General features: G+C 44.7%; 3 protein-coding genes across 7 annotated transcripts in view; all 3 read right to left on the bottom strand.

Annotated features, from left to right (window-relative positions):
* Window positions 1–15,091, bottom strand: part of LOC114357748 (extracellular matrix protein f-spondin) — a 33,200-nt gene extending 18,109 nt beyond the window's left edge. The window contains exons 1-12 of one of the 5 annotated variants that reach the window (XM_028311512.1): window positions 14,972–15,091; window positions 14,478–14,601; window positions 10,843–11,016; window positions 9,547–9,799; window positions 8,944–9,067; window positions 8,277–8,431; window positions 7,478–7,656; window positions 7,007–7,137; window positions 6,440–6,662; window positions 4,939–5,110; window positions 4,161–4,348; window positions 2,869–3,123 (exon numbers count right to left, since the gene is read on the bottom strand). In XM_028311512.1, coding sequence (XP_028167313.1) covers window positions 2,869–3,123; window positions 4,161–4,348; window positions 4,939–5,110; window positions 6,440–6,662; window positions 7,007–7,137; window positions 7,478–7,656; window positions 8,277–8,431; window positions 8,944–9,067; window positions 9,547–9,799; window positions 10,843–11,005 — 1,843 coding nt within the window. In that variant the 5' untranslated portion in view covers window positions 11,006–11,016; window positions 14,478–14,601; window positions 14,972–15,091. Of the gene's footprint in view, window positions 1–885; window positions 1,150–2,868; window positions 3,124–4,160; window positions 4,349–4,938; window positions 5,111–6,046; window positions 6,168–6,439; window positions 6,663–7,006; window positions 7,138–7,477; window positions 7,657–8,276; window positions 8,432–8,943; window positions 9,068–9,546; window positions 9,800–10,842; window positions 11,026–11,412; window positions 11,510–14,477; window positions 14,602–14,971 lie in introns of those variants that run through there. The other 4 variants (XM_028311513.1, XM_028311514.1, XM_028311510.1 and 1 more) reach the window with 4 other exon arrangements.
* LOC114357750 (uncharacterized) lies at window positions 327–884 on the bottom strand. The gene is made up of 2 exons (XM_028311519.1): window positions 512–884; window positions 327–381 (listed from the first exon to the last, which is right to left on the bottom strand). Exon 1 carries the CDS (start codon window positions 872–874, stop codon window positions 557–559), a length of 318 nt encoding a protein of 105 aa, XP_028167320.1. The 5' UTR covers window positions 875–884; the 3' UTR covers window positions 327–381; window positions 512–556.
* Window positions 15,092–16,191: 1,100 nt separating the features above from the next.
* The window catches only part of LOC114357732 (uncharacterized), a 69,790-nt gene continuing 64,638 nt past the window's right edge, over window positions 16,192–21,343 (bottom strand). The window contains exons 13-14 of the mRNA XM_028311480.1: window positions 20,404–21,139; window positions 16,192–17,452 (exon numbers count right to left, since the gene is read on the bottom strand). Of these exons, the coding sequence (XP_028167281.1) occupies window positions 21,099–21,139 (41 nt within the window). The 3' untranslated portion in view covers window positions 16,192–17,452; window positions 20,404–21,098. The remainder of the gene's footprint in view (window positions 17,453–20,403; window positions 21,140–21,343) is intronic.

Raw genomic sequence — 21,343 nt, 5'->3', positions numbered from 1 at the left:
ACGGGGCTCATCATATCTGCTGCTCGGGCGCGTGCAGGACTCACGTTTGGCGGTGAGCGCGTCCACGGCGCAGGAGTCGCGCTCGGAGCAGGCGCGCTGCTGCAGCAGCTCCACGGCCTGGGAGCAGCGCGCCTGCTGCTCGGGCGGCACCAGGCGGGCGCGTGCAGGACTCACGGGGCTCATCATATCTGCTGCTCGGGCGCGTGCAGGACTCACGTTTGGCGGTGAGCGCGTCCACGGCGCAGGAGTCGCGCTCGGAGCAGGCGCGCTGCTGCAGCAGCTCCACGGCCTGGGAGCAGCGCGCCTGCTGCTCGGGCGGCACCAGGCGGGCGCGTGCAGGACTCACGGGGCTCATCATATCTGCTGCTCGGGCGCGTGCAGGACTCACGTTTGGCGGTGAGCGCGTCCACGGCGCAGGAGTCGCGCTCGGAGCAGGCGCGCTGCTGCAGCAGCTCCACGGCCTGGGAGCAGCGCGCCTGCTGCTCGGGCGGCACCAGGCGGGCGCGTGCAGGACTCACGGGGCTCATCATATCTGCTGCTCGGGCGCGTGCAGGACTCACGTTTGGCGGTGAGCGCGTCCACGGCGCAGGAGTCGCGCTCGGAGCAGGCGCGCTGCTGCAGCAGCTCCACGGCCTGGGAGCAGCGCGCCTGCTGCTCGGGCGGCACCAGGCGGGCGCGTGCAGGACTCACGGGGCTCATCATATCTGCTGCTCGGGCGCGTGCAGGACTCACGTTTGGCGGTGAGCGCGTCCACGGCGCAGGAGTCGCGCTCGGAGCAGGCGCGCTGCTGCAGCAGCTCCACGGCCTGGGAGCAGCGCGCCTGCTGCTCGGGCGGCACCAGGCGGGCGCGTGCAGGACTCACGGGGCTCATCATATCTGCTGCTCGGGCGCGTGCAGGACTCACGTTTGGCGGTGAGCGCGTCCACGGCGCAGGAGTCGCGCTCGGAGCAGGCGCGCTGCTGCAGCAGCTCCACGGCCTGGGAGCAGCGCGCCTGCTGCTCGGGCGGCACCAGGCGGGCGCGTGCAGGACTCACGGGGCTCATCATATCTGCTGCTCGGGCGCGTGCAGGACTCACGTTTGGCGGTGAGCGCGTCCACGGCGCAGGAGTCGCGCTCGGAGCAGGCGCGCTGCTGCAGCAGCTCCACGGCCTGGGNATACTTTTTAAATACCTACATATTATACATAGTAACACCCAGACCCGTCACAGAAATTAAAATTCATCATTTCAATTTCTGCCCGGCCGGGAATCGAACCCGGGACCTCTCGGCATAGTAGTACCTTTTAGAACTACTACACCAAACGGCTGACAAATAATTAATTAATTAAATTAATTATTAGTGAAAAATAAGTTGCATTTTTATATCAGTAATATTCCATAAACCAACATAACACAAAGCCACAAACTAAAAATATTATGATTTTTTAGTACTAGCTTCGACCCAACCGACTTCAGAAAGTACATATTATTTTAAACCAAGATTTCGCAGAATTTCAGCTCTAAAAATGCAAAGTAATTATCTCTATTTAAGTAATACCTATTCGTTAGCAACTTTTTGCATAAAAACATACTCAACAACCACGGATTATCATAAAAAAATGCGATTTACTAACTACGTGTTGGTGAGCCGTCCATACCGCCGGCCATTTTTCAAAAAATCCCATCTGTCAATTATGACAGCCAATGGTAGCATACCGGAAACTGTTCCCTAATATTTCGTTCAGAAATTGAATTAAATTATTTCTTTAAGCCGCGAAATTTCAGAGTTTAATAATATGGCCTTCTAAAAGGCGCATGAGCGGTAATTGAAAGTTAGTTGAAAAAAGTTCTGGGCTGTAGTCGCCATGTTTATTTTGGGTTATCAAAAGGCGCGTGGGCGCTACGAGGGTAGCTAAAGGTCTAAGCTGTAAGATAGAAGAATCTTCTAGCCAAAAAGATGGCAGATGCAGCAGATGTCAACGGATTTAAAACTGGAGTTTATATGACTCCTTGTAGACTTGAGTCTCTAGAGCGTCCCTTCCTCCACCATGCGTAAGAATGTTTCAAAAATACTGTCTAAGGTCTATAGCTGTTTTTTTTTGTAACCTTTATAATTTGGTCGGCTTATAGAAGAATTCCTGATATTTTTTTGCAGTTCGATAACTTTCTTATAAGTCGTAATTGTAGGAGATTGGGATAGGAACGGGATGGGATACCTTCGATTGAGCAGACTCCACAGGACGGTCCAAGCTTGGTTCATCTTTCACTTTCACAAACACTTGAATTTTATTGAGATGAGTTTAGCGCGCGATTTGTGTTTATTTGAATTGGTTTATTTTTGGATACTTATTTATTATTAACGCCCAGATAGGTAGGCGAAGCGGCGCGTTGCGATGCTAGAGCGAGACTGAAGGTGAGAGGGAGAGGATAGGAAAAGGACTGTCAGAATGAGTGATAGAATAGTGTGACATGAGTTTGAAATGTATGAGGTTTTAATGCTGGCGCGTACAGTAATATAAAGCTGAAATTAACAGGATAGCTTATTCAAGGAACATTTTAATTTGTCCATTGTATGCCATGTTCCCTTGTTATAAGGGAATCGCGTATTCGGCCACGAAAGTAAGACTGTTAAAATAAATTAGATTTCTAGACATCATTTATATTTACTGTGGTTATAAAGGTGTACCAAGGGTACATGCTACACCTTTTTATTCGATTGTAAGAGTACTGGTTTACTCACAAATCCGTTTTATCTGATTTTCGAAATCTTTTAATTACACTGGTGTTTATCATTCAAATCAATGACTAATGTTTGAACTAATTTGGACATAATATCAAGGTGTATCATTGGTATTTTTTTNTCTGCTGCTCGGGCGCGTGCAGGACTCACGTTTGGCGGTGAGCGCGTCGACGGCGCAGGAGTCTCGCTCGGAGCAGGCGCGCTGCTGCAGCAGCTCCACGGCCTGGGAGCAGCGCGCCTGCTGCTCGGGCGGCACCAGCAGCAGGCGCGTGCGGAAGGCCACGCCGCGCCCGCACGAGGCCGAGCACGGCGACCACGCCGCCCACTCCGACGTGGGGCACGACGGGTCCGAGATGTCGTGCTCCACCTCCGTGCACTGCGGCTCCATGCACTTGCGGTTCTCCTCTGCGGGAGAGAATCAAAAGTTAACAATTAAAACAAAGCGAGCCACTCCACGGTTCGCACGTTACGCAACAGCGTGTATGGAGAAAATTTTATGTGATACGCACGAGTAATATGAGATTCATCATCATCATCATCAACAGCCCTTTACAGTCCACTGTTGGACTATGAGCCTCCTCCACTATAGTGGAGGGTTTTGCCATAATCCCCACGCTTGGCAGGCGGGTTGGAGATCGCAGTTTAAAAGATTGATGATTTTCAGAGAGCGCTGCTGCCCGTTCTCTGTTTGATGTGTAGTCCCTAAGTCGCCTCTTACGACACCCGCGGGAAGAGTAGGGGTTGGTGACAAAAGTATTCTACTCTGCCGTCACCACACGGCAATATGAGATTATCGATGCCCAACAATGAACCGTCCCAGCTGTGACATTGTCAGGAGGGCGCTACTATCTGTACTGAATTATTAGTTCCGATTTTTGCCACGTGGACAACCCTAAAATTATGACATTTACAGGAGGGCGCTACTATCAATACTGAGTTGTTAGTTTTTTATTTTTGCCACTTGACGTTTCATAATCTTTGGACTAACTATAGACAGAATAGCTTTATATGGCGTGCTGGCGACAGATTTAACGGACTGAGTAAGGAACTAGATATTGATTTATTCTATACTAGCATACCAGCGCCTAGGCGGCTGCTGAGCGAGCGTTTTTTCAAGCCTATCATGTAGATTTTTTTATATCGTGTTGTTTATTATAAATATGAGGCGGGAAGTCTTAATATGGTTAAATTACTATCTCTTTAATACAACATTAGGTGTATCGTGTATCATATTAATTTTATCTGTTTTTTTATAATTTCTTTAAATATCCACCACAATTCTATGTGTGGGGACCTATAAGTGGTTATCAAGTGTTATTAATTGTAAAATAATCAATTATGTAAACCCTGGTCTTCCTAATATGAATAAATAATGTTACATTAACGTCTTATGTGGCACAGGAGGTCATAATACCACTAACAGTGATGATAATACCACTCACCGATGGGCACGAGCGGGCACTTCTTGGGCCCCATGCGGTCGAGGAAGTGCCTGCGGCGCGTGGCCACGCCCACGCCGCACGTGACCGAGCACTCGCTCCACGCGCCCCATTCGGACGTGCGGCAGATTCCCTGGTCTTCAACTGCGCCCAGGGTTAGGTCTTCCTCGTTGTCGGTCGCGTTGTCGCCTCTGAGAGAGAATTTGTAATAAGATAAGGATGAAGAATGGTTTTGTACTTGGGAGAGGACATGAGCTGTCAACCAGAAGATTAGGAATCAAATTGGAACCTTTGATAGAGGTGATTGTACAAGCCAACATAAACTTATAGATCGGTATTCAATGTTAATCTTCATATATGTGGTGTATTGAGTTACCGATAGATGGCGCTGTGTGTACATTGAATCGCGGTATGTAAGTTTTAGACGGCCCTTCTACATATTTTGGTTCGGAATAAATGAGACTTGCCACTGGAATCTTCGTTTTATTCAAGTTCCTACCTGTGGGCTTTGGGACTTGTACAGTCGGTGCACAATAACAAACAACACAATATGCGTGTATAGTCTGGTCTGGGAGCACGTAGAATTTTGTCCAATGACCCCAAGCTACCCATCCTTATCGCTCGCGCGTAATTATATTGCTGTCGCGACTGTGCGACGCGCGCCCGCAGTGAGTGTGCGAGCGCGACACCAACATAAATTACGCGCGAGCGATAAGGATGGGTAGCTTGGGGTCATTGGACAAAATTCTACGTGCTCCCGGACCAGACTATAATGACTCACTCGCACTCTGCAACGGCTGCGACGCACATCTCCTTGGAGACGAGCTGGCGGTCGCAGGCGAACATCTGCGCCTTCTGCGGCATGCGGTACTGCCGCGTGCGCATGCGCAGCCCCTTGCCGCACGCCACGGAACACGGCGACCACGCGCTCCATTCCGACACCGCGCACTCCGCTGCGAGCGAGACAAAATAAACATGATGGAATTAAAAACTACCCTTTACTTTTCTCCCCTTAATTTTACCTGGTCAAAAGACCCTTTTGCCTACACATGGTCCCTATTATAAAACACCCTCCCCCTCCTAACATCTGGCCGACGAACACTTACGGAGAAGGGCGCCGGTGGAGTGAGCTCGCCTACAACTTACATCGGTCAACTGTCAGGGAGTAGTCGACCTTATCCACGAGTTGCGCTAGCAGTGTAAGAGCGTGGGACGAGCTTTTTTCGTGAAGTAGAGGCGCGCCATGGGAGGCACTTCTGCGGCCCCGGGATATTGTAGTAGGGTACCTGTCGTGAGCTTACCCACAAGATACCTGATAATACGCAACTTACGTCGCTCAGCTGCCGGGGAGGTCTCGACCTCCTCCAGCAGCGCGTCCTCGTCGCAGGAGCGCGGGACGAGTTTCTCCCGCGTGAGGTACAGGCGTGCCATAGGAGGCACCTCTGACGCCCCCGGGTTGTAGAAGGAAGAGTGAGCTTGTCCACAAGATGCCTGATATATGACTTACGTCGCTCAGCTGCCGGGGAGGTTTCAACTTCCTCCACAACCTGCGCTAGCAGTGCGTCCTCGTCGCAGGAGCGCGGGACGAGCTTCTCCCTCGTGAGATACAGGCGTGCCATGGGCGGCACTTCTGACGCGCCGGGGTTGTAGAAGGAAGAATGAGCTTGCCCAGAAGGTGCTTGATATAGTATATAACTTACGTCTCTCAGTTGCCGGGGAGGTCTCGACCTCCTCCACGACCTGCGCCAGCAGCGCGTCCTCGTCGCAGGAGCGCGGGACGAGCTTCTCCCGCGTGAGGTACAGGCGTGCCATAAGAGGCACTTCTGACGCGCCGGGTTGGAGAAGGAAGAGTGGCTTGCCCACAAGATGCCTGTTAGTATGTGACTTACGTCTCTCAGCTGCCGGGGAGGTCTCGACCTCCTCCACGACCTGCGCCAGCAGCGCGTCCTCGTCGCAGGAGCGCGGGACGAGCTTCTCCCGCGTGAGGTACAGGCGTGCCATAGGAGGCACCTCTGACGCCCCGGGGTTGTAGAATAGAAGGACGCTGATGGAGTGAGCTGATCCTCAAGATACCTGATATATGACTTACGTCGCTCAGCTGCCGGGGAGGTCTCGACCTCCTCCACGACCTGCGCCAGCAGCGCGTCCTCGTCGCAGGAGCGCGGGACGAGCTTCTCCCGCGTGAGATACAGGCGTGCCATAGGAGGCACCTCCAATGCCCCGGGGTTGTAGAAGGAAGAGTGAGCTTGCCCACAAGATGCTTGATATAATATGTGACTTACGTCGCTCAGCTGCCGGAGAAGTCTCGACTTCCTCCACAACCTGCGCCAGCAGCGCGTCCTCGTCGCAGGAGCGCGGGACCAGCTTCTCCCGCGTGAGGTACAGGCGTGCCATAGGAGGCACCTCAGATGCCCCGGGGTTGTAGAAGGGCGCGCGCGGGTCCTCGGGGTACATGGGCGTAATGCGGTACATACGCTCGCGCGGCACCGTCTCCGAGTTCGGGGACTGACGACAAACACAAGCTTGATAAATGGGGGTGGATATAAGTACAATTTTTACATACCTAGTTTGTGTATTATTTAATGTCTTTCGAATCATGTTTATAATCCGGAATAAACTTAATATAAACTTATCTTATGCTTTTGAAATTGCAATCATCATCATCATCTTTTTCAGCCATAGGACATCCACTGCTGAACATAGGCCTCCTTCAATTTTTTCCACAATGGCCGATTGGCCATGAACTAGAAATTGTCATGGACACCCGAAAATAGGACCAAGATAAATGATAACCTAATATACCTAAACTAAAAACGTAAGTTCTCATATAACTTATACGAAAAACTTACCATATAAGAGATGCCGTTATCAGTGCCAGCGTCGTAAGGGAACAAATCGATGACTTTCGACTCGATCCAGGAACAGTCTTTCTGACAGAGATCCAGCCCAGACACTCCAACCACCCAATCCGGGGATGGGCCTAAAATAAATATGCATCCATGAAAATAATTCGTCTTTTATTTTAAAACATGAGAACCTCCTCCTTTCAGAAAACAGAAACAGTCAGTCAAAAACAGACTTGCAACGTAAGGGAGAAGCCACACGGTGCGGTGCGGTTGCGGCGCGGCGCCGGAGCGGTGCCGTTGCGGCATCCTGCATATAAAAATCAATGATATGCCAGACGGTGCGTTCCGGCGCCGCGCCGCAGGCACACCGCACTTCGATTGAGCGAGACGGTGCCGTTGCGCCGTCGCATACCACATGTGTACAAGGATGGCAAACGGTAGCGGTGGTGTGGCTTCTCTCTAAATGTTTCTTACCAAACATAGAAGCCAGCGAGACCAGATGCCTCTTGCGGTCGACCGTGAAGACGGCGGTGGTGTTGGAGTTGACCCGCGGGTGCCACAGGCCCTGCGCCTTGATGATGGAGCGCAGCAGCTTGCCTTGTTGACGCAGCTCCCGCTCCTGAAGCCCTATGGAGCCCCACTCGGCTAGCGATCTGAGGGAAAAGAACATACGAGACCCTTTTTATTACTCTCTAATCTTCTGATTCTGGACAAACCTCAAGAGGATTTAAGACACTATTTAAATCAAAGATATAACGGATAAATAATGTAATAATAAATAAATAAAATCTAAACTCCTTTAAGAAGTCATTTCATTTAGACTAGGCGCAGACCACCGATTTTTGGTTGGCCGATAGTTGGGCCCGATTTTAATTTGTATGAATCGGCCAAATCAAATCGGTGTAATGTGCGCACTTCCATACATGCCCATACTGATGAACTGTCCGACTAAAAATCCATGGTCTGCGCCTAGGCTTATCAATATTGATCTATAGGACAGCAAAAGACAATAAAGTCGTATTTCTATTCCTTTTAAAATGAGAAAAGATCCTCATAGAAAGAGTCATTTATGGCTCAAATAAATAAAAAACGTATTTTTTTATTCACACGACGGAAAAACTCCTGGCCTGGATCTCAATTGAAAGAAAGCAATGATTAGAGCGAAGGTGAAAGAGAGCTTCATCTTCCACTATCTTCTACCATCGAGGATGTAGAAAGCAAAATATATAGTCAGTGTAAATAAATGGTCGGGACCAGGCTGCAATATAAATACCTGAAGCCGTCGGTGGCGATCTGCCCCTCGCCCCAGAAGGAGAAGTTGGCGGGGTGCGTGGCGCCGATGATGTCGGAGAAGTGCGTCAGCCACAGCGCCTGCACAGGGAAGTCCTTCGGGTGCGTCTGCGCCGACCACAGGCCCTCGAACACCATCTACCGACACCACATCGTGACGTAAATAACAGGTGTGCTACTTGTCTCAACAACCTATAAATGGGACTATTCCCACCTCTCATTCCCACCGCTGCAACTTCTGTGTAGCCAGGATCTACAACTTGACCGCCAATAAAAACCCAACTAATGAAGGTCAAGTTTGTCCCAACAACCTATAGAAGGTTTCATCATCATCAAAAGAAAGAAAGTATAATTACATTGAATTTCCAATGCAGAAGGACGTGTGCGACGTTTGAGAATATTTGATTATATCGAGGGACGATTCCTCCGATCATGCAGGTCTATTCAAGTACGAAAGAGGGAAAATAAGAAACTGAAAGGAAAGCAGTACTATCTGTTACGGCCTAGTCTGAAATCTCGGAGGAATTAAGTAACTAAGTAGCTAGTACAAGTGGCGCAGGACCGGTCTTTGTGGAAATCCTTGGGGGAGGCCTTTGTTCAGCAGTGGACGTCTTTCGGCTGAAACAAACGAACGAACAAGTGGCCCGTACCTTGTACTTGGCGTCGTCGCAGGCGCAGCAGGTGGGCGCGGAGACGGCGGCGTCCTCGCACACGCGCTTGGTCAGCTGCCCGTCCTCCGCGAACCAGCGGCTCTCATTCTCGTACACCATCGCTCTGCAGACCAAACATTATGAGGGCTATCGTTTTAGCGCTCACCAGTTAGCGCCACTGTAGAGTAAGGTCCTGTCACTTGCTAGTAGCGAAGACAGTGGCACCAACTGGTGAGCGCTAAAGTGGTAGGAGGACTATCGCATTTGCACTCATTAAGATGGCGCCACTGTAGAGTAAGGTCCTGTCAATCGCCAGGGGTGCCAACTGTTAAGTATAAAAACGATAGCCCTCATTACAATGATATTATCTGAATGTGACTTGAAAGAAAGCGGCTCCTGCTGCGACTGGGAGTGCCTGCCTATTTAACATTGTTACAAAAGAAACAACTAAAGACGAGTATGTATCAACATTGTGATGTCTCGCAAAGCTGTTTGCGATTTTGCTCGTTTGATGCACCACGAGTAAGCCTCGCGAGCCGCCTCGCAATGTTGATACAAGGATGCACATAAAGATAACATAACATCTTTGACGGATGCACTCACTTGAGCAGCACGCATCCGGAGCCCGCGGGCGGGGCCTTCCACATGACCTGCACCTCGGTCTTGGGCAGGTCGTCGGCCTCGACGACGGAGTTGACGCACTCCTCGTCGAACCTTGTCAGCGTGTCGGCGAACAGCTGGAACTGGCCCTGGCGCGAGGGCGCGCGCGGCGCCGCCGGGTCCAGCGGCTCCAGAGTCACCTTGAACCGCGTGAACTGCTGCACCACGTCGTGTGTGCGCGACCCAACCAGGGTCACTGCGATAAACGATCCTCTTTAATCGATATACTAGTATAAGGGGTTGGAGAATCAAACTACACTGGTCATCACAAAAATCGACCCTCCCGCGACAAGCACTTTCAAACGTATGCATTCCCACTTCCCACCAATATTGGCACCATTTAAAAGCCTAGTTCTAAACTTCATTTCATTAAAGGAATGGTTTTTACCCTAAAAAATGTGTCTGTAGAAGAATCCAGAGTCACTTCTTCAAAAAATAGGTAGTTACGCTTGAGCCAACTTTTATGGCTATAAAACTGTTAAGTTGGGATTAATCGCTATCCATCTGTTAAAGAGGACACGTGAGATCATTATTTGGTTTTATAACCATAAAAATTGGTCTAATTGATCCCAGAGGTGAGCCCAAAGTGAGGTCTTTTTTCAAGTCACATATATTGTATATCGCGTTTTATGTTAATCGTTTATTAATAAATTAAATGTGTTTTTCTTTAAGGATATTTATTGGGCTTTCAAATAACACCAATATTGTTGGGGCACCATGATTGTGTCAGTAGAAACGAGTTTTCCTGTAAAACGTAAGTGGGCTGAGTTTTGTGATGACCAGTATAGTTTACTTCGATAATAATGTGTGTAAAAATCGCATTTTTTGAGTTTATGGCGTCAGAAAACTTGCTCATGTCAATGCACTTTTATTGTATTGTTATCATTTTTACTGTCCAGTGTTCCAGTTATTAAACAGTAATAACATGTAAACGATAAAATTACAAGAAACTTATCAATTGTTTTACTAAACATATTTTATAGTGTAGATAGTGGAATTTTGCAACATGTTAACTGAACAACTAAGCTTCTGTTCTGGAAAATTATCTCTGGTAACATTACCAATAAAAATGTGTATTATGAGCCCTAGATTTCAATGTATTACTTAATGAATCAACTGTATGATATGTAGGCATACAAATATAGGAGCAAAAAAGAACTTAGACTTAATCCGAGCCTGAAAATTCATGTGAATCTAAAATAAATGAATCTTCCAAGGCTGTGGTGGTCAAGCACTCACCCACGTAGCGCTGGCCGGGCGCATAGCGCTCCACGTCGCCGTTGAGCAGCAGGCGGTAGAAGTTGTCGCCGGGGCTCTGTGCGCCCGCGCCGGCCGGCCGCAGCGGGCACGCGCGTGCTGCCGCCAGCAGCGCGCACCACAACACCAGCTTCATGCGGACCATCTCACAACACACTGCAACTTCTAATTAGTTAGAAAAACTACTTAATATCTCCACCATTAGTTAGTTCCCTTCCTGACCACATATCACAGGCACGGGAGCGGCGCTTTACAACCACTGCCTCCTGCCCATACACTGTCATAGAACCTACAAAATACTACGACAAATCATGAGATTATTACATCTATAAAGACATTTCTGTACAATAAATGTACGTCATCGTGTTTTATGAAATTGTTGACACGCATGATGATAATTAGAACAAAGAGCTTTCGTGCTTCATCTGTGTAAAATCCGAAATTAACCTACTAAGTTGGTTACACACTCAAAGGAGTTTAATTTATTCGAAAAACTGATTTACTCTTATTATGAATCTGTGCCAGAAGCTTCCAGAAAATATATTTACTTACAGGGAGAGTGCGCTTGCGACAAAGTCCCGCCGCAGAGTGCGGTATCTGCGCCGGCGCAGATAAAGGGTCAAGAGTCGCCGCCCGCAGGCGGTCATCATATTATTACGATGAGCTAATTACACGCTTGTCAAAAACATTGCAAAACACGGCGGTCCAATGCAAACATTCTGATAAGCACACAAAATGCTAATAAAGCAACTTCCTCCATACTAAAAAGGAGGCCAAAAATATTCCACAAATTCTGCGGTCCTAATCGCATTTTCAATTCAACTCACAACTTATTTCTCTTACTGCAACTTCTCATCATTTGTTCAAGATTACCAAAGCATTATCTCTGATTGTGGAAGTATCTGCATATTCTAATTAAGTAGAACATTGTTTTTAAAGCAATATGAAATGGTGTTGCAAGTTGCAAACTAAGTGAATCAATGTTGAATGAATCTAAGATTTATTTTAGGATATCGATTCGGACCCGGTTACGAAACATATCTCCGCCTGTGCGTTGCCGAGCCATAGCTGAGCTAGTAACCTTCTACGGGAAGGGCTGCCCTAATTGCGGTGACGTCACGGTCGGGCCTGGACAACTGCCTGTGTAGTAACCGGCGGGGTCAAGGCTGCTCCAATGGGAACGAGGTGCGAACAAAGTAGTCCGTCCCCGCGCCTGCTACACACATCAAACTAATGCTAACAACATTAAGAGCACCGCAAATCTAGGTAGGCGGCAACTTAGTTACATAAACAGAAGTAGTAGGTATCGCTTGCATATTATACCGTAGGTTATGATTATACAGTCTCAGCTCTTACCAGATGGCAGGATAATTGAGACATTAAAGTGTCCGCCCACTAATCTACCCAGAAAGAATTGACATTGTTTACAAAATCTAAGAAATATTTCAGAAAAATAATGTAAATCTAGGTAGTCCGAATTACGGCCGTAATAGCAATTTCTGGGTGTCAAAATTTCCGACGATACCGGTAGCCATTAGGCAGGAGCGAGCCATCCATCAAGCGCGACGCGTGCGCGCCCGGACCTGCTCGTCATCGCGCGGTCATCTGCGCGCGCAGACTTGACAATTGCTCTCAAGTAAACAAGGTTTAATATGGCGTCAGATATACGGGCTATGTAGACAAAAATCCCCAAATCCTACTAATCCTACTAATATTATAAAGGCGAAAGTTTGGATGTCTGGATGTCTCTTTTACGCAAAAACTACTGAACGGATTTTGTTGAAACTTTACAGTATTATTGTTTACTAGCGGCCGCCCGCGACTTCGTACGCGTGGATCCCGTTTTACCCCCTTCATCTATCTTACGCGGTTTAGATTTTTTCATACAAATGTTTTTTCCCGCTAACTCCCGTTCCCGTGGGAATTTTGCAATATCCTGTTGTAACTAAGCTTTGAGTTTACTAAGGTACCTGCATGCCAAATTTCAAGCGTCTAACTTAAGCAGTTTAGATTTTTCATACAAAAGGATTTTCCCGGAAATTCTCGTGCCCGTGCGAATTCCTAAGTATCCTATAACCTGCCCAGGAGTACGAAGAATAATTGTACCAAGTTTCGTTAAAATCCGTCAAGTAGTTTTTGTTTCTATAAGGAACATACAGACAGACAGACAGACAGACAGACAGACAAAAATTTTACTGATTGCATTTTTTGGATCAGTATCGATCACTAATCACCCCCTGATAGTTATTTTGAAAATATATTTCATGTACAGAATTGACCTCTCTACAGATTTATTATAAGTATAGATAACCCAGATTAACATATAGGCTATAATTTATGACGATATGTGACAAATACATTTCAATAAATATATAAGACGTGTCAAAAAGCGCCAAATCTATAGCGCAGGACAAACTACTGTCTTTGACGTTCGTAAATATTCGTGCGGGGAAGCAGTGAAACGCTATCTATCAACATTATATCTAACGAGGGTAAAACGAGGTCCACGCGTACGAAGTCGCGGGCGGCCGCTAGTTCATAACATTGTAAAAGAAAAATTACGTTTTAATTACGCATACCTAGCAAATTCTAGATTTACATGCAAGTAATATCAAATCTCAAGTCATGTACCAAATAAAAAGAGGCATAAACGTATTTACCGATCGCAAAAAATATCATATTTTTTTTATTATATTGCCAAAACGAAATCAAAATTAGAAGTTAATATTATCAAAATTCCACAGCAGTTAAAGTAAAAGGATGAGCTCACCTGTTCCTTGCCGCGTGCTGTGCGCGAGTGGCGGCGCCTACGCCGCCCGCCCGCTTGATTACCCGCTTCCTACTCATTACCAGGATCAGCGCTAAGACCGTGTCGACACGGGAAGAATGCCCGGTCGTTAACGGCTTGTTTGGCTAGGCTGGTTAAGACAGTGTGATACAGTAGTTTAAGGACCTTATGATTATGTACAAGGAACAATATCCTACTGTCTTAATTACGGTAACGTTACTCATCATTGGACGTCCGATCGTAAACTAGACCGACGACCTAATGTGAGATGCAGCAGCAGCAGGTTACTTGCCAACGGTCGCCAGTGTTTATCTTTGTTTCAATACAGTTCGCCTAGCTACGAAAATTTAGGTAGGTGAACTGTACTGAACTTTACGAGATTTGTTTAGAATCAAGAGTCATTAATTGTCAAAACTCAATACATATTAATTATTTTCTCACATATTGGTAACGAATAAAACACATTAAGCATCAACGAACACAATAATAATCATCAGTCAACAGCTGCAATTGATCATGACACAAAGAACTAACCTCATATCGTAGGGACGGGCGAAGCTCGCGCGTGACGTGAGACGTCGCCGATCAAGCGCGAGCTTCGCGGCGAACGCAGCGGGCCCCGACTTGCACGCAGCATCGCCACTTGCCGACCTACACGAATGATCACCGCTATTACTTCCCGCCAGTAAACTTNTCTGCCGGTGTGTGTATTTAACAATCGATTTACAAAAATATCATATTTGTATTATTATATTGCCAAAATGAAATCAAAATTAGAAGTTAATATTATCAAAATTCCACAGCAGTTGAAGTAAAAGGATGAGCTCACCTGTTCCTTGCCGCGTGCTGCGCGCGAGTGGCGGCGCCTACGCCGCGCGCCCGCTTGATTACCCGCTTCCTACTCATTACCGGGATCAGCGCTAAGACCGTGTCGACACGGGAAGAATGCCCGTCTGTTAAGACAATTGTTATACACTCGAAAAGTTTAAGGACCTTATAATTATGTAGCAAGTAACAATATCCTATACTTAAATTGACGAAATATTAGGGTAATTCATTATTGGACGTCCGATCACAACGACCTAAAGTAAGATGCAGCAGGTAACTTGCAATTTTCATGCAACCGGACACTAGTGTAATAGAAATTTGGGAGTATTGGCATTGTAGAGTAACAAAACTTCGATCGTTATCGTCTAGAAAAACTTAGTTTTTGTTTAAGATTTATCTAATTAATAAGTAACAAATAAAACAACATAAATAAAAACGAACAAAATAATAATCATCATCAACCAACAGTAATGGCGGATAAGACAAAGAACTAACCTCACATCGTAGGGACGGGCGAAGCTCGCGCGTGAGACGTCGCCGATCAAGCGCGAGCTTCTCGGCGAGCGCAGCGGGTCCCGATTTGCACGCAGCATCGCCACTTGCCGACCTACACCAATGATCACGGCTTATTACTTCCCGCCAGTAAACATNGTAAACTTAACGTAATATTCACGACATTCCACATTATTCAAATATGTTACACCATTTTAAACACAATTTTCTTGTTTTATGTAAAGGTGGTTTTGTTTAAACAAATAAAAATTGAAGAATTAAAATGGACGGTAACACGCAAAACTACCCGCTAAGTGAGAGAACTCTCGGCTCAGCATGCTATTGCTTAATTTTCTCAAATAAGTGAATGTAGATTCTAAACTTTAACCGTAAATATGATGTGGGAGTAAATGTACCCAAATAGGGGTAGGTTAAAATTATAATAATTATAAGTCGTATAAAATAAATTTCCAAAAGCCTAATGGCAGAACATCCTACGATTTTTAATAGTTATTCATTAATAAATGTAATAAGATTACAAATAATAACAAGATTTATACTACGTACCTTTTTTTTAATAAAACTTCGATATTTCGTCCCAATTATATGCACCATGATCACGGAAGAACAGAAGTGAAACAAATGCGGGTGGGTGATTATTGATAGATAAATAGATCTACCCTCTTTTAGAAGCATTCATCTGTGTCGAAATAACGGAGTATCGTCCAAAGACAAATACCGTTATTTTATTTTTTATTTTTATTTGAACTACGTTATTTAAACGTTAAAGGAATACGTGTATAATTTGTGTCTCATCATGACACTAATATTATTTTTTATTGTTTCAGGTAATAGTCAAGCTGCAGTGTTCATTAAGCCTATTCAGAGCAAAAGTGTACGTACCCCATCAGTAACAACCTTCAACTTGGCGAGAGGGTAAAGGATCCATTAGTTTTAAATGGTTCGTGGTACCGATAGAACATTATTTTGCTTTATGCATCGTATGATCGTACTTTGAACTTGAACAGTATTTTTTTTATTTAGTGAGAACTTAAATTCAATGGAAATACACTGCAGCTAAACAATTGTAGGATTATTTATTTCTTTATAGACATACAAATTTAACTCTCCATCTTTTGTGTATTTAATATAATGTAGGTATGTGCGTGCTTTATTCAAGGGTCAATATTTTATAGGACATTAATGAAACCAATAAAATATGCTTGCAATTATAATTTATATTCAGTCAAATTATACTAATATCAAATCATAATTTTATGACTATTTCCGACTAGAATGATTACATATCTTTGTGGTTAAAATAACTTATCGATTACAATTTCGACTTCAACGCCCTATGAAATAATCGTACACCAACCGGGCATCGAACCATGCACGTCAAGGCCCGAAGGCAGTTATACAAAAATAACGCATTTATTCGGCCATTCGAGTTCTGGAATGTGTGGGGCTCACAGGTTATCGCGCGCGCCCTACTTATCAAATCCGTCACGTTTGCGATGCTGCCTGTTATTAGCCCCTAAAACACGACTAGTTATCGTACCGACTGATCTCTTTATTAAAAAAATAAATACTTTCTTAAGTAACGAAGCTATCAAACAAAGTGACGCGAATTCTAAAAACAAAATTTAGTTTACTTTCCTCTTACATTCCTTCGACAATTATGTCCCTGTAGTCCCTGTGTAGACTGACCGGACATTTCAGAAACGGCTGATTATTTAAAACTATCAGTAACATTATTTAGTAAACATCTGCCGGTAAAAGATTTACACAGAGCTGCGTGGACAGCCTTTGCTAATGAATAGCACTAGTTCTGTCCGTTATAATCGCGCCAATTTGTTTGAGGCATATGAAACTGGTCAAGAACATGTACTCCCTGTGATTGTAATGTCATCCATTACTCTTGCAATTCCGTTAAGTCTTCCGCTACGGACCTGTAACTTCGGACTACTGTTTCTCAGTAAAAAGCTAAAATTAGGAACTCGATATATTTGTAGCACAAAAACGGAAGCGAGACGAAAATTAGGACGCACAACAAATAACTGAAAAAGAAACCATTTTCTTAATTAAAATAAAATATATAGAACCGTCAAATGAAAGTATTCCAAACATTGTGCGCATTATTCCAATCAAATTTTCTTTTTCTTTGAATACACATTGTATCAATAACATTATTTTTAAATGATACTTGTTAATGGAAATGTAGGAAGTTCGTTTTTGATCCGCAAGTCCTTTGCGCTTGTCGCAGGTTAAAACTAAAATAATTTGGACGCCGAATATAACCATACATTATTCAAATGAATACCACTTACGCTTAAATATAATGACTAGTGCGATAAATAATAATAGTAGTACATACATACAATATAAATAGCGACAGTTACACGTAACATACATATCACACGATTATTTGTTCGCCTAACTAATGATAGAGCTTTCCGAAAAGCAACACTCTCCACCATAAACCTTTTCTATTGTTGTTTCTTTCATGGAAATATCTTGCTTAATTCTCTTTTTTGCAATAAAGAAAAATCTAACATTTATTTCAGGCACATATTGTATGTTATTTCGTTCTTAAAATATTAGGCGACCGCAAACAATTTTTTTAATATCGTTATGACGTTGAGTGGGTCTTCTGGCGTTTGCGGCCAAATATTAAACATTTAATCGAGTACCGTGAGACGTTTCATTCCACTGGAGCCATCCATAAAATAGGTCTTGTATGATACTCAAAACTATTCAAATGGAATGTATAATTTACACAAAAAGAACACATATTTTTTCATCGTATTTTACGGATAGCTCCAAACAAATTCACATTTGCTTGCCGAGTTTCGTACTTTTTAAGGCCGATAATAGTACATTATATTGTAATAAGAAATAAATTAATAAATAAATGTAAATTATGTTCAGTAATAACCAAAAGTATACATAGTCCGACAGCAAATAATAGTCTTTCTATTCTGCGGAATGATTAGGCGATATCCACGTTATTTATACGTATATAGGAATCCGCTATCAAGATTTACATTTTCTTCTATTGATATGCTTGTTATACATATACTTTCATTATGTTTTGCTGCCGGGCTACTATGGATAAAAAAATAAAATGACTTATCGGATAGTATTCGACCGAGGGTGCGCGCCGGCGCACTAGAACGTCAGAATTGGCTCCTCGCGGTGGTCCAGGATGTCTGGAAAATGAGAAATCGATTACTTACTCATTCCCAAAAGTGTATACCAGTTTTCGTTTATGTATTTTGGACCTTAGTGTAGGCGCACACTAGGCGACACGCGACGACAGCTTGGCGACTAGACGTCTAATCTAGACAATTTCGGCCGTTTGGTTCGGAACGGACTTCTTTATTCCGGAGGTAGCGGGTTCGATTCCCGCACAGTACAAACATTTGTGTGCATGAACATATTATTTGTTTGTATTGGACTGGGTGTTTTCTATGTATAATAAGTATGTATTTACAAAAAAAAAGTATTTAAGTATGTTTATATCCGTTGTCTAGTACCCATAGTACAAGCTTTGCTTAGTTTGGGACTAGAAGCGCAGTGTAAAATGTCTAAGGATATTTATTTATTTATTATTATTTATTAGCTTTTCGTCGCGACTCTGCGATTCTAAAGCCAAGTGTGCGAAGCTTTAAACGAAATATATGAAACTAGCTTTCCGCCCGCGTGGAATTTTGTCTGTCACAGAAAAACTTTAGCGCGTCCCTGTTTCAAAAAACGGGGTAAATTATCCTATGTCTTTTCCCGGGACTCAAACTATCTCTATGTCAAATTTCATCAAAATCGGTTCAGTGGTTTAGGCGTGAAAGCGAGACAGACAGACAGACCGACAGATAGACAGGCAGAGTTACTTTCGCATTTATAATATTAGTATAGATTGTCGTTGAGCTGTTGCATGTCGCCTAGTGTGCGCCCGCACTTACTGTAAAGCAGTGTTTTTTTTAACCTGTCGCGACCCCCGGGGCGGTCGCCAAGCCTCTGTAGGGGGGTCGCGAGAGGTCGTAAAAACTATCGCGAGAGGTCGTAAAAGAATCAGTAAAGTTATAATGATAGATTTATCCGAAACCTAATTATCCAAATCCATCCAAATGTTGTATGGATTGAAATATTCGGTCCCTACAACATCTTTGTAACATTATAAAATGCATGAAAAAAAAAAGCGAGCGGTACGGGGGTCGCGAAATATTTTTTCATACCAGGGGGGTCGCGTCATGAAAAAGGTTGAAAAACACTGCTGTAAAGCAACAAAGAGGGAGTTGGGGTGTGTGTGGTGTCGTACCCTTGGCGATGCTCCACCACGGCAGCGTGACGTAGGTGAGGAAGGCGTTAAGCGGCGTGGACTGCTGCCGCTTGCCCTCCTTCCACAGGTGGAAGGTCTGCGTGAAGCCGCGCATCGCCCACAGCGGGTTGTATGCGCCGTCGTCCAGCTCTAGAAATATTGTAACACTTTTAATTCATTGAACACCGGTAGGGTTATCTGTAGAAGGTTCTTTTGCACATTGAAGATTAGTTTCAGGTGAAAATCATGGTTTTTTTCGCAGATCGTACTTACGGTTTTCAGAGGAAAATTTACAACGGAACGTCAGTTACAATAGAAACATTTTTTGCTATTTTTTTTTAAATATTATTAGCAATTTGTATTGCCCAAATTACTAATAGTCCCATTAGCCCCTCGTGTTAAGCTAAATAAGCTTGTGTTACGAGTGGGCTCACCACAATAGTCGAGCGGCGGTGGGATTCGAACCCGCGTTCCTCGGATCTCGAGTCGGCCACTCCGACCCTTTCACCGTTCGGCTATCGTGCTTCAAATAGATGGCGTTGACATCGTTCTATTTCGCGGTGACTCGTGAGCCACACAGCGTGCTGTGTTCCCCTGGGGCCGCTGCATCGGGAGCCGGCGATGCAGTCCTGGATCTGTCAATAGGCCGTATAGGCCGCGGCCTAGGGGCGGCAGATTTCAACAGACGCTTACTCGATTTCAGAAGAGAATTGGACATTTCGGGAATTGGACATTTTGGGAATTGGACATTGTGGGAATTGGTCATTTTGAAACCGTTGGACATTTTGGGAATTGGACATTCTGAACCTGAAGGGATAAAAGTTAATAAATATCCAACCACACCCTAGCCTACGGGCGGCAAAACTGTAAATCCGCCACTGCGGCGATGTGTCGCTGGCCACCTTCACCGATCTCTCGAGCCGCAAGTCTCCACCGCCCACTCACCGGTGTACCTCCGGGAGTTTTTGGGCAGGTCGCACCAGTAGTAGATGTCGGTGCCGTCGGGCGTGGTGCGGCGCGGCGGCAGGCGGGCGCCGCGGTACAGCGCCGCCGCCGGGCCCGCGCGCCGCCGCGGGAGCGTCACGTACGCGCGCGCGCCGCGNTCTCCACCTTAAACCTTTTCTATTGTTGTTTCTTTCATGAAAATATCTTGCTTAATTCTCTTTTTTGCAATAAAGAAAAATCTAACATTTATTTCAGGCACATAATTGTATGTTATTTCGTTCTTAAAATATTAGGCGACCGCAAACGATTTTTCTAATATCGTTATGACGTTGAGTGGGTTCTTTTAACTTTTGCGGCCAAATATTAAACATTTAATCGAGTACCGTGAGACGTTTCATTCCACTGGAGGCATCCATAAAATAGGTCTTGTATGATACTCAAAAGTATTCAAATGGAATGTATAATTTACTTACACAAAAAGAACACATATTTTTTCATCGTATTTTATGGATAGCTCCAAACAAATTCATAATTTCCTGCCGAGTTTTGTACTTTTTAAGGCATCTTATGGGCACCCCCTCGCCGATAATAGTAGATTATATTGTATTGTAATAAGAAATAAATGTAAATTATGTTCAGTAATAACCAAAAATATACATAGTCCGACAGCAAATAACAGTCTTTCCATTTTGCGGAATGATTAGGCGTTATACGTATATAGGAATCTGCTGTCAAGATTTACATTTTCTTCTATTGATATGCTTGTTATACATTTATACTTTCATTATGTTTTGCTGCCGGGCTACTATGGAAAAAATAAAATGACTTATCGGATAGTATTCGACCGAGGGTGCGCGCGCCGGCGCACTAGAACGTCAGAATTGGCTCCTCGCGGTGGTCCAGGATGTCTGGAAAATAAGAAATCGATTACTTACTCATTCCCAAAAGTGTATACCAGTTTTTTTTTAATGTATTTTGATCTTAGTGTAGGCGCACATTAGCGACAGCTTGGCGACTACACGTCTAATCTAGACAATTTCATACTTATATTAGCTTTTCGTCGCAACTCCGCGATTCTAAAGCCAAGTGTGCGAAGCTTTAAAAGAAATTCA

This window comes from Ostrinia furnacalis, unplaced genomic scaffold, assembly GCF_004193835.3.
Source record: "Ostrinia furnacalis isolate ACB-3 unplaced genomic scaffold, ASM419383v2 OfSCF3339, whole genome shotgun sequence".
Lineage (NCBI taxonomy): Eukaryota > Metazoa > Arthropoda > Insecta > Lepidoptera > Crambidae > Ostrinia > Ostrinia furnacalis.
Note: the sequence above shows the minus strand (reverse complement) of the source record. Positions and strands in the feature narration are given on the sequence as shown.